The sequence below is a fragment of the Echeneis naucrates genome, chromosome 8 (assembly GCF_900963305.1).
Source record: "Echeneis naucrates chromosome 8, fEcheNa1.1, whole genome shotgun sequence".
Lineage (NCBI taxonomy): Eukaryota > Metazoa > Chordata > Actinopteri > Carangiformes > Echeneidae > Echeneis > Echeneis naucrates.
In genome coordinates, this window is record NC_042518.1 from 14,843,230 (window position 1) to 14,858,829 (window position 15,600).

A 15,600-nucleotide genomic window follows, 5' to 3' on the forward strand; every position below is an offset into this window, starting at 1 on the left:
ACTAATAATGAAATAGAACAAAGAAAGACAAGTGCGGCAGCTAAACAGACATCTGAACCTTTTCAACCCCAGATACGGTGTTCACTTTACTCTGATCGCTCTTTAGTTTGAGGTCCTTGAGATCCAAAGCACTCTCCAGCACTCTAGGTGAAGCTGCATTTTCCTACTGTTCTCACTTCGATCATGTGCTTCATTTGTCCCCTCTCCGTTTCTGTGTGTTTTGTCTGGCTGGGTGTGGCTTTTCGCTCCCTACAGTGGGATGTGATACAAACGCTGCGAGTTCCAAATCCCTTGTTTTTGCCAGTTTTTACCCTGTGTTTGCCTGAACCCTGTTAAACCTGTGCTTGCCTGCCCCTCAGCTTCGTCATTCCAGTCTGTTCCCTGCCATGCGCAGATCAGTCCTTGCCTGTGGTTCCAGCTTGGATCGCTGCTTTGACTACCACTGGCCTTCTCTACCATCAGCTCCCACTGCCCGCATTGCTCCACCATTCCAGCTTCATCAGCCCAAAATGCCAAACCCGCTTCAACCACCTGCCTCACTCCTCTGATCCAGCCTCCGCCAGTAAAACTATCACAAACTTGGCTCTAATGTTAGCAGCTCAAAAATATATGCATGTTTTATTTTCTAATAAGCTCATTTTAGATGCCTGAATATCATTTTGATCTGATGACATTTCAGATATTTTTCTCCATATTACCTGATTGAGAATGGATTTCACTACAATTTGCACAAGCAGGAACATTAGCCTCTGTGTAGGATATGTCAGAGATTTCCCTGAAAAGTAAAGAATGATACAATCGTTCTCGTATGGTTCACATAACATGTTGGACATAAAATATGTATTTGTTGCGATAGCAGTGCCTCAATGATCTAACCTTCATCCATTCAGACAAGGAAATGATGGGGGGGGGGGGGGAAAGAAAACACACAAGAAACAGATCAGTGTGGTCATTGATATCCCAGCTAATGAGACAGGAAAACCAGCATTCGACTTTGTTCACATCTCAGCCCCCCCTGTGCTTTGAATTCTAAATGAAATCTAAGCTGCCATCTCGAAGGGCACTTCTTAGAGGATAACACTCACGTGTAACCCCCACCCCCCCAGTCAGAACTAAGCTGAACAAAATTCTAAAACTGTGAATTATATTTAGAGGGAAATCTGCTCTAAAATTACAATTTGACCTTTTCATATGTCTCATTTGGTCCACGTCCAGCGATAAGTGGTTTATATATATCTAGAAACAGAATATCCTAACTCCAAGAAAAGCTAATCCCCCCCCCCGTCTATTTTTAAAACACAAATATGTGGCAGCTACCTGGATACCATGTTACTACTATTTATGCAGAGCCTCACTACAGTCTACTGTGGCGTATAGGTATGTGCTTATGCATGCATGAGTGCGGGGATGCCCTCTATAGAGTGAAAGTGATCTGAGTAGATTCCTCTGGCAGAGCCCTGCACTCTGGTTGCCCACACAGCGGGCCGTAGCGCCACAGAAACAGCCCAGCACTGCACGGCCACTCACCGTGCCAACCAGGCCAGTCGCTGACACTCCTTGGATATCACCCAGCAAAGGTACACTGAGAAAAACAAAGGAAAAAAGGGAGCCGCGTGGCCATGGCAACCTTAGTCATCAGGCTTTCTGGACAGTTAGCTGGAGCTGATAGTTGTTTTTTTGTTTTTTTGTTTTTCCGGGCCATTAACATATGAAATGTGGAAAACTAAAACGTAGTATTGGACATGTATTACTCTGATAAATAGATCCAGACAAACAATGTAATTTCATAAACTTCTCCTCACCTTAATCTCCCTCATATTTTCATTGCTCACCAGGGAAGGAGGGGAAAATCTCTGTTGTTTTCCTATCTTCTATGAAATTTATGCGCTGAAGCTGCCAATAAGAATTCAAATGAGTCTGAAATTATAGACGAGAGAGTTGAGCGCTGACAGTTGACGGGTATAATGAGAATGTTACGATCCAAAATTATGCCTGTGAAATGGAGCTGGCTGTCCGTATGAAAGGCAAACAGACGGAGAAAGTGAGTGAACGCGTCAGGTGATTTTTATTTTTTTATTTATTTATTTATATATATTTTTTTTGAGCAGGCGCCCAGTGCTGGACGCAGCCCTGCCCCGGAGAGTGTCTTCAGAGGAAGTATGAAATAGGGAGGGCCTGAATGAAGAGGGATGAAGTATGAAATCGAAATCTGAGATGTGAGATATGTGAAGGTATGTAGCTGAAAAATTAGCTGTGACAGAAGCTTTTATTTCATGAATATGGGACTCTGGACTCCCAGCGAAGACTGTTAAATAGCTACAGGATCTGAGAACAGAGCTGAAAACTTCGGTGCTTATGAGTGATGCAAAGACAAAAAAAGAAAGCATGTAGCACAGACAGTCCCCTATATTCTCCCTTACAGTCTACCTAAAGTGTAAATACCTCCCTTCGTGTCTTTGTCGCCGCGTTAAGAGCTACATTTACTGTTCAGCTGCTTGGAGACACAGCGAGTTTATTTATTTATCCACTCCCCCGTTAATTAGAACATTTGCACCGACAAACGCAGAAGTTAGCTCACATTAGCGCCTGGTTCACACCCGCCTTTCCCCTGACTTGTCGACTCTCGGGACACAGTCAGAGTCAGAGTAGAGAGAGAGGGGGAAGCGACAGAAACGAGATGCTGCGTTTACAAGTGACGATAAGAGAGAGGATCACCCAGGTGCACTTGGAGATGCAAGGAAACACTTGCCAGGATTTCTTGAACTCAGAGTCACCAGCTTATCTTCATACATCAGAATGACAAATTAATTTGGGCAAGTTTGTCTGATTGCAATATGCAAGAAGTACGGAAAGCCCGAGGAGCCAAGTCTGCCACTGAAACAAACAGAAACCAAAGCTAAATTAAATGTGGAGTGTACATTACAGTCAGTAGCTTTATTCCATACTGTGCTCGGCAGTGGGAACAGGACCCCCACCCCTGCAACCTCATATATTCACTCTGTTATTTCAGGGAACAAAAGCGGGGCTCTCGAGGCCATGGGTGGATCCGTGAAAGGAAGAAAGGAGTCCTGCTCCTGGTCCTGGCTGAATAGGGGCCTTTCACACTTAGAGAGGCCTGTTTACTCTCCCTCAATAATAGCTCTAATTTTCTGATCATTATTGAGTAATTCCATCCACCCCCACACCCAGCATTTAATGCTCTCTCCCATCACTCACAGCACCCCTCGATCCTGTCTCCAGCGGCCCCCAGGTCTCTGCCCCGTATGACATACAGGACGCGTTCTGTAAATTCCTCTAAACACAGCCTGCTGTGATCCCGATGAGAATTTCTTGGTCTGCCCCGCATGAAAACATCCCCGAAGAAAAAGTCACAAATATGTAAAGATTATATAATCATATTCAAATAAAAAGCAGAAATCATTCAGAGTTATTCATTTGCCATTTGTGCCTTTTTTCTCCACATGTGGAATCATTCTCCGCTCTGATTGGAGAGGAGCTGCGCATTATCCTCCATTTTGTTTTGGACCTGAATCCACAGCAGCACCATCACACCGAGTAACATTCGCTCTGCTGAAAGCTGGTGGAAAATATTTTGGAGGAAGGGAAAAAAAGAACACATCTGGTAACATGATAGCCATTTTATTCAATGATGGCAAAACGTTGGCGACAGAAATAAAACCTTAAGTTTATACGATGAGCAGCTCGATGTTCCTGGCAGCCCGCTGTGAGAGCGCATCCATAGGAGAGGTGTCAGGGGCGTGAGAGGGGAAGAAGTGTTAAGCGAAAACAGGGATATTGGGGGGAAAAATGTTAAAATGAGAGAGAAAGAAAGGGGATCAGAAGGAGAGAAGTTGGCAGGGACCGTGTGTCGGTTTGAAAAGCTGGCACCTTATAAACAGAGCTGCAGCTTTGGGTGCCAAATGCTGCCAACCAGCCCCACTAGCCTGAATATCTGCCCTCCCTCTCCCTTTGTTTTCAGCATGGCATTTTGCATCATCTTTATTCTACGCTTTTCTTTTTACTTTATATCAGGGCTCAATATCATCCGAACAGCAGTGACTGACATTTATTAGCATTAGACAGGAGAATAAATAAGACAGAGGGAAAATTAACAGGCGATATTTATTCATCTATTCATTATTAGTGTTCATTTCAAGGATTTCATTTGGGCTGTTTTATGTAAGAGGATTTTGCTTCTGCGTAATAGCTCTTTTTAGAGTTTGGTTTATAAAGCAGAGTGAGAGAGAGAGAGAGAGAGAAGGGGGATCTGTCCATGGTGGTGTCACAGCACTCCGTCACGTTTTTTCCATATGGAAAGAGCCGTCCCAATTACAGGGCGGTCTCCCCATGCTCTGCTCCACTGGACCGAGGGAACAAGGCTTGAGGCGGACTGATCAGAATCTGGGCTGCTGGGAACTTGGCCCACAAAAAAAAAAAAAAAAAAAAAAAAAAAAAAAAAATCAATCAATCAAAAAAACAAACAAACAAACAAAAAAAAAAAAAAAACAACACCCCCCCCCCACCACTACCACCACACACACACACACACAAAAAAGGTGACGCTCTCCCTTCCTCCTGCTCTTTGCCCCTCGGCTCGAGTGGCTGAAGAGCCGGGCCGCCTCTCCTGAGCGGGGACACGTATGTTTTTAGGAGGACAGACAGATTTCAGGCCTGGCGCTTGTACAGAGGAAAAGAGAAAGGATGGTCACGCAGATTCTCACACTGCAACATGACCAAAAATAATACACAAAGGAACCAAGAAAATGTGTGTTATTTTGTACTCCTGTTATTTTGGTCCTTTAAAAATAAATAAATAAATAAATAAATAAATAAATACACACACACACACACACACACACACACACACACATATATATATATATATATATATATATATTTTGAGTGACATAAATACAATAACATCCGATTTCATGCACAACATGCATATTTACAATATTCATTCATTTCCTTGTGCATATTCTTGATAAATAGATTTTTGTTGTAGTGGAGGAAAAAGCTGCAGCAAAATTAAAAATACTGAACAGAGTTTAGATGAATTGCTAGTAGACACACCATAACATTTATTTATTAACCTTAATTACACAAATAATTAAAAATCACTCTACAGTGAAATTAGGAAATAAAGCTAATTCATGTTGCCCACAATAGGCACTTTCTGGTACAAGGCATTTTTCTATTTGCAAAGCTAAGATCTGACCTTTGTTTTAAAATGAGCCTTAATTCAATCATAGACTCAGTCTTTTGTGTATCTTTTCCAGTTTTAGTCACTAAACTGGATAATTACAGTGAGTAAGAGGCGGGTTGGCCTGCAACCAAACCCAGAGCCGCACTCAGCGGGTCGGACCTATAGAGCAGTACAAAGTTGAGAGGGGTCGGCGGAAGGAGGTCAGACAATTGGGGGCCGAGTGTCAGTGGAACCGTTTTTGCGCCTTTTCACTCATTCGTTCGGACGCCCGATCATCTGTTTACCAGCAATTCCTTACACTCCGCACACACCACTCTGCTTTTTTCTCTCCCCTCCTTCTATGAAACACACACACACACACACACACAACGAGGGCAAAAAAGCAACTGGAAAAACTGGGGTGTCTGAAAATGGGCCAAGCTGGGGCTGTCGGAGGCCCTTATGCCTCAGTGCATACTAAAGCAGCACAGTGTCACTGACACTATCCCGTCATGAGGTGGGGGGCTGGGTGGCTGCTCAAACTTTATTGGGCACATTATTTCAAATGACAACAAAGCGTAAAGGAAGTTTCCGTCGAAAGTGTCGCACCAGCAGCGTTTTTCACACCAGATGAATGCGGCTCCCACGGCGCCGACACTCTCTGTCTCTGTGCTGGCCCGGATTACGGAGCGGTGCCAGAACACTGAAGCACAATTCTGCTCTTGGTCCAGAAAGCTCTGCTCTGCATAGACACACCGCGCCAAGGAAAAGAAGAGACCCAGAGTGGCTTTTTTCTTCTCCTTCCTTTAAATCGTTATGTGTCTCTTTTTCTTCTGCAAACACTCAGCAACTGACGGGATGACATGACCCAACTCTCCAGAAGTGTTGCTGCTGATGTAACTACCTGCTCTCACTGCATATAACAAAGTGCCACATCTTGTCTCCTTGACAAAACATCACAAACGCTCACACACACTTACACATTTATGTGTTGGTGTCGGGAAAAAAAACAACAAATCTCACTTTGTTCTCTTTGGTCTCTTCTCCATTATGCAACTGCATCTGATAGTGCTACTTCCTTTTGAAGCTCAGGATATTAGACAAAGCAGATAAGATGTGTGTGATGGATTAGTGTGATGTGAAGGCGTTAAGTCTCCCAGTCTGACCGTCCATCCTTCTCTTTGTTAGGCTCCATTAAAAGATACTTTCTTGGCCATTTGTAAAGTGGGGACTATACACAGAGACACGTTGATTGCTAAATGAGCTTTAGCGGCACAACCACGCTACTGTGGTCTGACACCAAAAAAAAAAAAAAAACAACATAAAAGCGCACCAATGCAGTTGGCTTTCGGACGTGGCCCAGGCAATTCTGTAGTCCGTCTGTCTCAAGCGCAGAACAGATATGATACAGATATGCTGCACTCTGAGAAACATCTTTTTATCATAACAGCACGAATAATGAAAGCCGCATGAGGCAGCTCGGGCTCCAAACATGACTAATGCTGGAACCGTGCAGCTTCGTCAGACTGACAAATACGGAACACATCACTCACAAAAACATGACCTGATCTTCGGGCGTCTCCAAGGTCAGGCGAGGCCCAGAGCGCTCAAGTGGCAAGCCAGACATGTGATCAAAGATTTGATCAGACCCCTCCCCTACCCCCTCCAGGTTTCTCGCTATCATTCCTCTCTTCCTCCACATCCCTGAACCATTATCATCATCATCATCAGATGCAGCAGAGTCAGTCAGAGGAAAATGAACCACTTACTGATCAGTCCACAACAATTGTATTATAACATGCTCTCTGTGTGTGTGTGCGCGTGTGTGTGTGCATGCACGCGTGTGTGTTCAGCCAGGTAGTTGTCAGAAGAAAATGCTCTTTTTGGTGGAAGAACCTTGCTTTGCAGCTGCAGAGCAGAAGTGCAGATCTGAGCTCAGCTGCTTTGATCTGCCCCAGCTCTCACTGCCCCGCCAGGAAGGGCCCAAGTCTATAATTGGACAAAAGCAGAGACGCATACTGTACTATAGGGAAGCAAAAACAGAGTGCAAAGGGAGTAAGTGAGCGTGTGAGAGGGTGTTTGCGCGTGTGTGTATCTCCTGTTCTGTCAATCAAGCTTCTTGAAAGCAGAATCCTCCCCCCCTTCCTCTCATCCCTCCTCCTCCTGCAGCTGGTGACGGTGACATCAATGGGACAAGAGAACTGACAAGAGAACGTCATGGTGGGGACGGGCGGGTGAGACGGCTGTGGTCCAATCATCAGGGCCTGGCAACTGATAGCTTCCGCAAGACACAGACACCCTGGAATGGGGGCGCTAAGAATAAAACTGTAATGCTGCCACCCCAAAGGTTAGAATGGAGCCACTGTCTGCCTGTCCTCTGTAAACTCTGGTTAACCCCCAGCTCTGCTTCCTGGAAAATATAGCAATTTGAGCTGGCGAAGGTGATTTTTTCAAAAGAAATTCTAGTTATTTGCGATTGTACTCTCAGTTTCTTTCTAGTTATGTCTGCAAGGTGCTGCACAGGCGTCTTTCAAGGTGGCGGTGGAAAAGCTGAGCAGGATCAGGACAGGAAACAGTCTCCCTCCCACAGCTGAGGACATTTGACCGTTTTAGACACGAGCACAAGCTGTGATAAACAAAAATGAATAACACTATTTATGTTTGAGCAAAACATTTTCCAATTTAAAGAATAGGCTTGTGGTGTCTATGAAAAAAACAATGACTATATTTGAAACAGATTTATATAACAACAATCATATATGTACAAAAAGCAGAGCGATGAAGGCGAGTTGAGTGCGTATGTGTGCGTGTTTGTGTGTCAGTGGGTGTGTGTGCATGTGTGTGTGTATGGGGGTGAGGAGCTGCTAAATTCTGGCACAGAGTAAAAAAAAGGCTTTACTCTGAGGGGCACCAGGCTGCGCTGGGAGCTAATCTGAGCCGCGGTTCGCCACGGCGCATTGTGGAACAGGAAGAGGCGCTCACGGAGGCCCCGCAAACTCAAGCAGAGTTACACACTGGGCTGAAAGGAGCCTGGCATGGGGCACTGTCACAGAGGAACGCCGCACCTCCCTGCCAAGGAGAAGAATTAAGGCCCTGTAACTGTATGCCAGTCTGTGGTAAGAGAACCCTGCATAACAGCAAAGGACAAGAGAAGGGTCTGTAACCGAGAGTGTTCGCGTGTGCGTGCGTGTGTGTGTGTGTGTCAGATGGGCGTTTACACGTGGTGCCACCTGCAAACACCTGAATCACGAAGTTACAACACATGAAGTCAATCACCAAAAACTAAAAAGAAAAACATAGGAAATTGTGATCGTGTGATGTGTGGAGAGAAAAGCCCTCAGGTTGATATATATTACAGTGAATCCAGCAGAAAGTCACACACAGGACATTCACAGCATCTTCCAGCATCTACAGAGCACAGTGTTAACACTCAGCTGTCAGACAGCTCTCTAAGTAATACACACATTTTCACAGTCTCAGACACATCGATTGTTTGTGACGATGAAGCAGTGATGAAAGGGATTATTTGCAATGAGTAACAGTCCTGCCCTTCTGAAGACCACTGCAATAATATCCCACTAATATTGATACACTTCATACGTCATTTTTATTCAATCAAACAAAGTGTTCTTTTTTTTTAGATGATTTTACAAAGCAACAAAATTGCTAACATTACAATATTATTACAGTAATTTATAACTAATATTAAACAATATAGTATCATCTAGTAACAAAACAAATCAATCTTGAAATTTATATAAGTAAATATCTGTTTATTCTGACTGAGCTGTGAGTGTCAAATGAGTGAATATTCACAGTATGTGTCGCTGCTCTCGTGCAAAAAATTGTAGATGTAGATTTATAAATATGACACACTGCAACATTTTCACCACCTCTACTTGAACTGCACTTTCACAGCAGCAAACATGTGTTGTGTATGGAAAAATAAAACAGAGGCAGAGCCACGGCGTCATAACCAGAACAATCTCAGCATGTGTGTGTGTGTGTGTGTGTCTGTGTGTGAGAGAGAGCGTTCAGCACAATGAGACAAACAACGAAGGGAGAGCTCCTGAGTGTGTCCACTTATATGCATATTGTGTGTGTGTGTAGAGTGGTGTTCGGCTGAGGCGGCTGTAGACTGGCTGACTCTCCCTGCCTTCTGAACTATCTGGGACTGGGCCAGCTGTCACTGCGCTCTCCAGACCACCACACACACACACACACTAACACACACATCCCAAGAGTCTACAGAAACACACCGCACAGCTACTGACACGCACCAATCTCACAATAACATACACATGGATTACAGACACATGACAAACCAGCTCGCATGCACGTACACACGCACACGCAGATAAACAGGTTTGCAGATGCTTTTGTTTACAGATGGCACCAGAAAACATGCACATTTGGATTTAGACAAATTTGCACACAAATACTTGAACAAATGTACCACTGCAAACATATCTCTAGGTAAACAGAGGTTTTAAGCCTGACTGTCAAATTCTCAGAATCTCTTTCAACCAGATAGAAACATCGATCTGAAAAACTGTTTTTATAAAGCACAGACTGTCCCTTTAAATGTCAGAGCTGGGTTGTTATCTGAGTCCTGACTGTGTTTATCGAAGCCTTGGCAGCAGCTCAGCTTGGTACATAGTAAAGGGCAGGGTCTAATCTGTGTGACTCACATGCCAAAGTGTGTGTAGCACATCACACTTTGACCTGTGTGTGCGTGTGTGTCTGTGTATTAAAGGCCAAATGAAGGAACTAATGTGTGTGTTTGTGTGTGGTCACATACCTGGTGTGTGGACGAAGTAGGCTAGGTAGAGGTCCAGCTCCTTGACCGTCACTCCAATGTGGTGCGGCTGGACACACAGGCCGTGGTTGGAGCACTGGGGCGACTTGACCAGCCGCTCCCCATCCGTGCTCTCCAGGGGGCTGCCCTTGAAAAGGATGACCATCACCAGGTCCAGTCGCCACACCTTGTCAGCCTGGCGGAGGCAGTCGATGCGGCGGATCTTACCCTTCTGGTCTGGGTTGGACAGCACGCAGCAAGGGGGCTTCTTCCCCGTGATGGTGAGCACAAAGTCCTCGCGGAACTCAGGCCGGATGTCCTTGCGGAGCTTGGCCAGCAGGCGCGAGGCCCACTTCTGCTTGATCTCTGGCTTCTCCCCCAGCAGCTCGTCCTTCACCGCGCGCTCCTCGTCCTTGGTCATCCTCTTTTCATGCTTCTTGAAGTACTTGCGCTTACGGGCCTGCAGGTTGAACCAGGTGTATGAGAAGGCACGGACATGGGGGAGAAGGGCCTCAATGAAGGGATGAAATTCATCCTGAGAAGAGAAATAGACGTGGTGTTAGGAGGCTGAAAAAAGGCTTTTACTTTTAAAGAGTGCATGCAAATCTTTACCATAAATATCCCAACTAAAAGGAAGCAATAGAGTGTTATGGTGCAACGAAATGTATGACAATACACACAATTTATTGTTGCCAGTAATTATTTATGACATGTTAATTTAAAATGTAATATTGCACTTGCTTGCCAAAAATATTTAAATTCCAAAAAGCTATTTAATAAATGTTCTAAACTAAAATAAACCAATCAGATCAAATATAAATAAACATGCAGTAATAAACATGAAAATTAATCAGAAGTGTAAGATGCAAAGCTATAAGGCAAAGCCTCCATCATCACAAATACACAAAGACAACAAACACACAAAATGTATAAGGTCAAATACAAAAGCAACTGAAAAGCTGAGCCAAGTTGCACTCCCGTGTTTCTGCTGTAAAGAGAGAAGTTATTCTGCTGTACCATAATACCTTCACTACATATCTCTGGGCAACAAAGCCCAGATCTCGCCACAGCGTTCCTGTGCCAGGGTTGCCACACACCGGTCGCTCACCACCGCCAAGCTTTGCCGCCACAAGACCACTGTTGAAATGTGCTGCTAAAAGATCAGCCATACCATTTCCTATCTCTGCTACCATGCAAGGGAGCTCCAACCAGACTCACATTTCCACAACAAACTGAAAGCAGGCAGAAATCACCACAGAAAACCACACTGCAAGAGGAAGACAGACGGCCTGGTAGTTACCATTTTGCACTCTCATCATAAATTTGGCACAGCGTTTAAAGTGAAAAAAAAAAAAAAAAAAAAAAAAAAAAATCTCCTGCACCAGTTTTTTTTTTTTTTTTTTTTTTTTTTTCCCTCCCGCGCTCCCCAATGTAAAGCAAGTGCTGGTTTGGCAGGGTTTGGAGAATTAGCAGATGAAAAAAAAAAAAAAAAAAAAAAACTTGGGAAGGAGGGAGGGTTGTAAAAAAAAAAAAAAAAAAAAAGGAAAATAATTAGCAGAATATGCTGCTCACTAAAAACAGTGGGCCAAAGTTTGAAACCCCCTCCAAAAAAAAAAAACCCAACAACAAGATTTTAGGAAGTAAAGAATTCACTGCAGAATCACGGCCAGTAGCTCATTAGACAAAAGCACAAAATGACAAAAAAGACAAGTCAAAACTTGTATCGCCCAAAAAAAAAAAAAAAAGGAGGGTAAAAATAGAAATGTTAACAGTTTTGTGCTGTGGGAGAAAATAAAGGAACTTTAACAACGGGGATAGATGCACTTAAAATAAACAGTCCTTTGTGCTTTCCAAAAATTAAATTAAAAAAATCCTTGGCAAAGTGTAATTGGTAGTGGTGTCTGTTCTGATCCCTGGGCCCAGCGCAACACTCACAACACACACACACACGCACACACACACACACACACACACACACTCACACTCACACGCACACACAGATGGGGGGGCCAGGGAGAGCAGAGCACAGAATAGGGAGGAAAAAAAAAATAGAGAGCCGAATCAATGTTGGACGAGCGCATACGACCGCTGGCAAAGCCGAGTGCTGCTTCTTTTTTCCCCTTTTCTCTCCAACTCTCTCTCTTTCTCTTTCTGTTTCTTGCTCGCCGTCTCTCGTCCTCTCCGCGTTCTTTCCCTAACCATTGCTTGAGCGTTTGCCAACACGAGTAGGGCCCACCTATTTGGCAACAAGATGCCTGTAGCCCAGCCAATGCGTTAGCTTCAAGAGCTGAAAGGGAGGGAAAAGAGAAAGAGGAGAGGGGTGGGTAGGGGAAGAGGGGAAGGAGGGGGGTGTAGTGGCAGCGAGAGAGAGAAAGAGAGAGAGAGGGAGAAGCGAGAGCGCGCAGAAGAGAGAGTGGGAAACAGGGAGCAGGTGGGAGTGTGAGAGAGCGCGCAGCCTTGTCCAACGCTGCACAATTTGCCAAATCGACAAGTTCCACTCTGACACAGAGGCAAAGTTCAGGGGAGCAAGTCTTCTCCTGCACCAATCCCAGCAGCCCTCAGCCTGCCTCCATCTTTACTATGGCCGCCGTCGCCTCGACTCCCTCACCCCACACACACACACACACGAACCCCCCCCATCCTCCGCCGCGCTCCTCTGCCTCTCTCCACCCCTCTCTCTGCTTGCATAATGCCACCTTGGCAGAGGATGGCAAAGAGAGGACACACAGCTTCAGAATCCCTCCAGACCCCACCACCGGCAGCTGCTTGTGGGTTTACCACAGCAAACAAAGGGAGAAACAAACCCGGGCAGCCACACTCTCCTCTGCACACACACACACACACAGACAGACGACTGACGAGATGATTTAGATGCACAAATGCAGAAATGGTTACAGAATTTAAGGGGGAAGGCAGCGGCAGAGGAAATAGAATTGGCTCCATTAGAGGATAAATGGTCAGCAGGAGCATTCACATCCTCCCCAAACACCGGGGAAAAAAAAAACAAAAACAAAAAAAAAACTGCCGTTCTCTGCCTTCCTCCTGAGTCCCCCAGGAGGGGTCTTTTGGAGTGTGTTTGGCCAGGGAGCGGCGACGGCTGCCATGTTGCCTCGTGGTAAAGCCTGTCAATCAGGGTTGCACCTGCTCTGCAGAAAGCTCATCTAAAGGCACAAAATGCTGCCGGTTCACAGACCAGGACCTGAAGCTCCGACCCAAATGCAGTCATTCGAGTCCTTGATGTCAACGCTCAAAACTCTACTTAGAACACAAGACCTGGAACATCACACATCATTCCACATCTGCAGAGGCAAAGAAGTGAGTGTGGAGCTGAAACCATCATTTGTTAGTCAGACAGGAACTGGATCTGCACGTGTTCTAATAATCAACTCATCATCAGGCTCTTTACAAGCAAGAACAGGAAAAGGATCTCTCGCTCCAGTTTCTCAAGCTTGAGGACTTGATGCTTTTCCATCTCATGTTCAGTGATAAACTTGATATTTTCTGAGTTCTTGAATGATAATTTAAAAAAATATGACATCTGAAGAGGAGTGCTAAGAAGTTATGGACAAAACTGTCAATGAGGGAAAAAAATAAGAATTTGAGAATAATTGTTTATGTGTGTGTTTCAATTCATAAATGTCTCTACTCCTTCTGAGAAAATGACCATTGGGGATGTCACAGCATCCACAGAGACAGAGCCCAGATGAGACCAAAGTATGATGACCATGGTCTCCAGGCTAAACTGCAGACACACAAAGGCACCACCCTCCTCTCACTAATAAACATCAGAGCCTCCTCACTGAGTCCTGAGCATCATCCTCATGATGAAACACCAGCTCTCATGGCAAAGGATGGCACACCTGCACATTCACTCCCACTTGGTGTATATGTCATTGGCCACTGCCAAAGTTTGATATGCGGCTTGATAACGGAACGAAGGAAGCTGGGGCATTCACATATTCACGCAGAGAGAGACAGAGAGAGAGGTGCCACCGGTCCTACACCACGTCTGCTTGCTCCACCACCTGCAGCAGAAACATGAGGAAACTTAGCCAGAGCAGATAACTGGCACTTGAATGTGATTCCTGTGTGTCTGCTTTTCAATAAGAATTACAGCTCTCCGGGTGACCCTGCCAAGATGCAAATAAACCACCATTCAAATGTCACTGGAATTTGACTACAAGGGGCTTTAAGTCATTTTCCTTAGCTATGCTATTTGCCTTCCATGGTCTGAAAAAAGTCACATATTTATTTTCCAGGAATAACTGTTATGCAGATTCTCTCAAACTGCCAAAAGCTGGAGGGAGGAGAGACGATCATTCAGACTCTTCGTGGGTGAGCTCCACTGGAGATTTGCATGTCTCCACTATCTTCTGCAGCACACTGGCTCCTATATTGTGTGACGTTCACGTCGCTGTGTAGAAATACTAAAAGGCTTATTTAGGTTATCGAAGCTGCATAAACCCGTGGAGGTAGGTGTCTCCGGGTTAATCTCCTTACCTGGAAATTAAATTAAGGCCAAATGCGCTTGGCCTTTAGCTTTAATTCAAGCTTATTATCAATTAGCAGTCGGAGCTGTCGCTGTTTTCAACGCGATATTTTCTCCAAACCTGCTTCCTGCGCGTCACTTAAAGGCCCCAAAAAAGAATTAAAAATAAATAAATAAATAATCAGCAGCGTGACTGTGCCTGCACGTGGTGCTTGGAATAAAAATAATAAAATAAAATAAAAAATAATAATTAAAAAACGGTTGAGTTTCACTAATAGACCTATATCCACCCAATTAGAGTCAGATTATTTTTCCACCATCATGTGTGTCTGGCTGCCTCCCCTCAAACATCATCCAGGCCCCGTTCACAGGATGAAAAACTCAGCCAAGACAATTAAAAATGCACCATCACTTCTCCATCTTTCTCTCCCCCACTCGCTTCTCACAGGACACTTAAAATATAAATACTTTAAAAAGAGTGAAGACATCATCCGTGCAATCTGCCAGGAATAAAATGGAAATGAGAAGAAGAAGCAAAAAAAAAAAAAAAAAAAAAAAAAAAGACGGGCTGGCATTCCCGAAAACGACATTTGTGCTGCACGGCTACTAAAACCTGCCGTCCATTAATATCAGCGCTGGAAACACATGCAGATATGTTTTTAAAATGGAGTCAAGCAAATGAGCAGCACTCTCCCGTAAGACCGGAATGACCCGTGATGCTGCCAATGATTTCTTTTTTTCCTTTTGTTTTAGTTGTTTTGTTTTTGTTTTATTTATTTTTTATTTTTTGCCTTGCTGAACTTTTTTGTTAGGTTTTCATCTATTTAGATTTTATTATTATTGCTATATATTATTATTAATATTGCTATATTATTATTGCATTACTATGATTGATAAATAAAAGCATCAGCCTATGTAGAATAAATAGAGCTAAATAAACCTAGATATTACCAAAGTTTGAAACCCCCTCCAAAAATAAATAAATAAATAAATAAACAACCAGATTTCAGGAAGTAAAAAATATTAAAATGTGTTAATCTCGCAGAAACGTTCTTCCTTTGCAACAATTTTATTCTAGAAAAGAAAATGTGCGTATGAAATCTTGATCTTAATTTGGATAGTCTATGT

General features: G+C 44.1%; 1 protein-coding gene across 3 annotated transcripts in view; it reads right to left on the reverse strand.

The window, feature by feature from the left end:
* The window catches only part of nfixb (nuclear factor I/Xb), a 133,966-nt gene that overhangs the window by 83,553 nt on the left and 34,813 nt on the right, over positions 1-15,600 (reverse strand). The window contains exons 1-2 of one of the 3 annotated variants that reach the window (XM_029508306.1): positions 11,009-11,210; positions 9,987-10,518 (exon numbers count right to left, since the gene is read on the reverse strand). In XM_029508306.1, coding sequence (XP_029364166.1) covers positions 9,987-10,518; positions 11,009-11,176 — 700 coding nt within the window. In that variant the 5' untranslated portion in view covers positions 11,177-11,210. Of the gene's footprint in view, positions 1-9,986; positions 10,519-11,008; positions 11,211-15,600 lie in introns of those variants that run through there. The other 2 variants (XM_029508307.1, XM_029508305.1) reach the window with 2 other exon arrangements.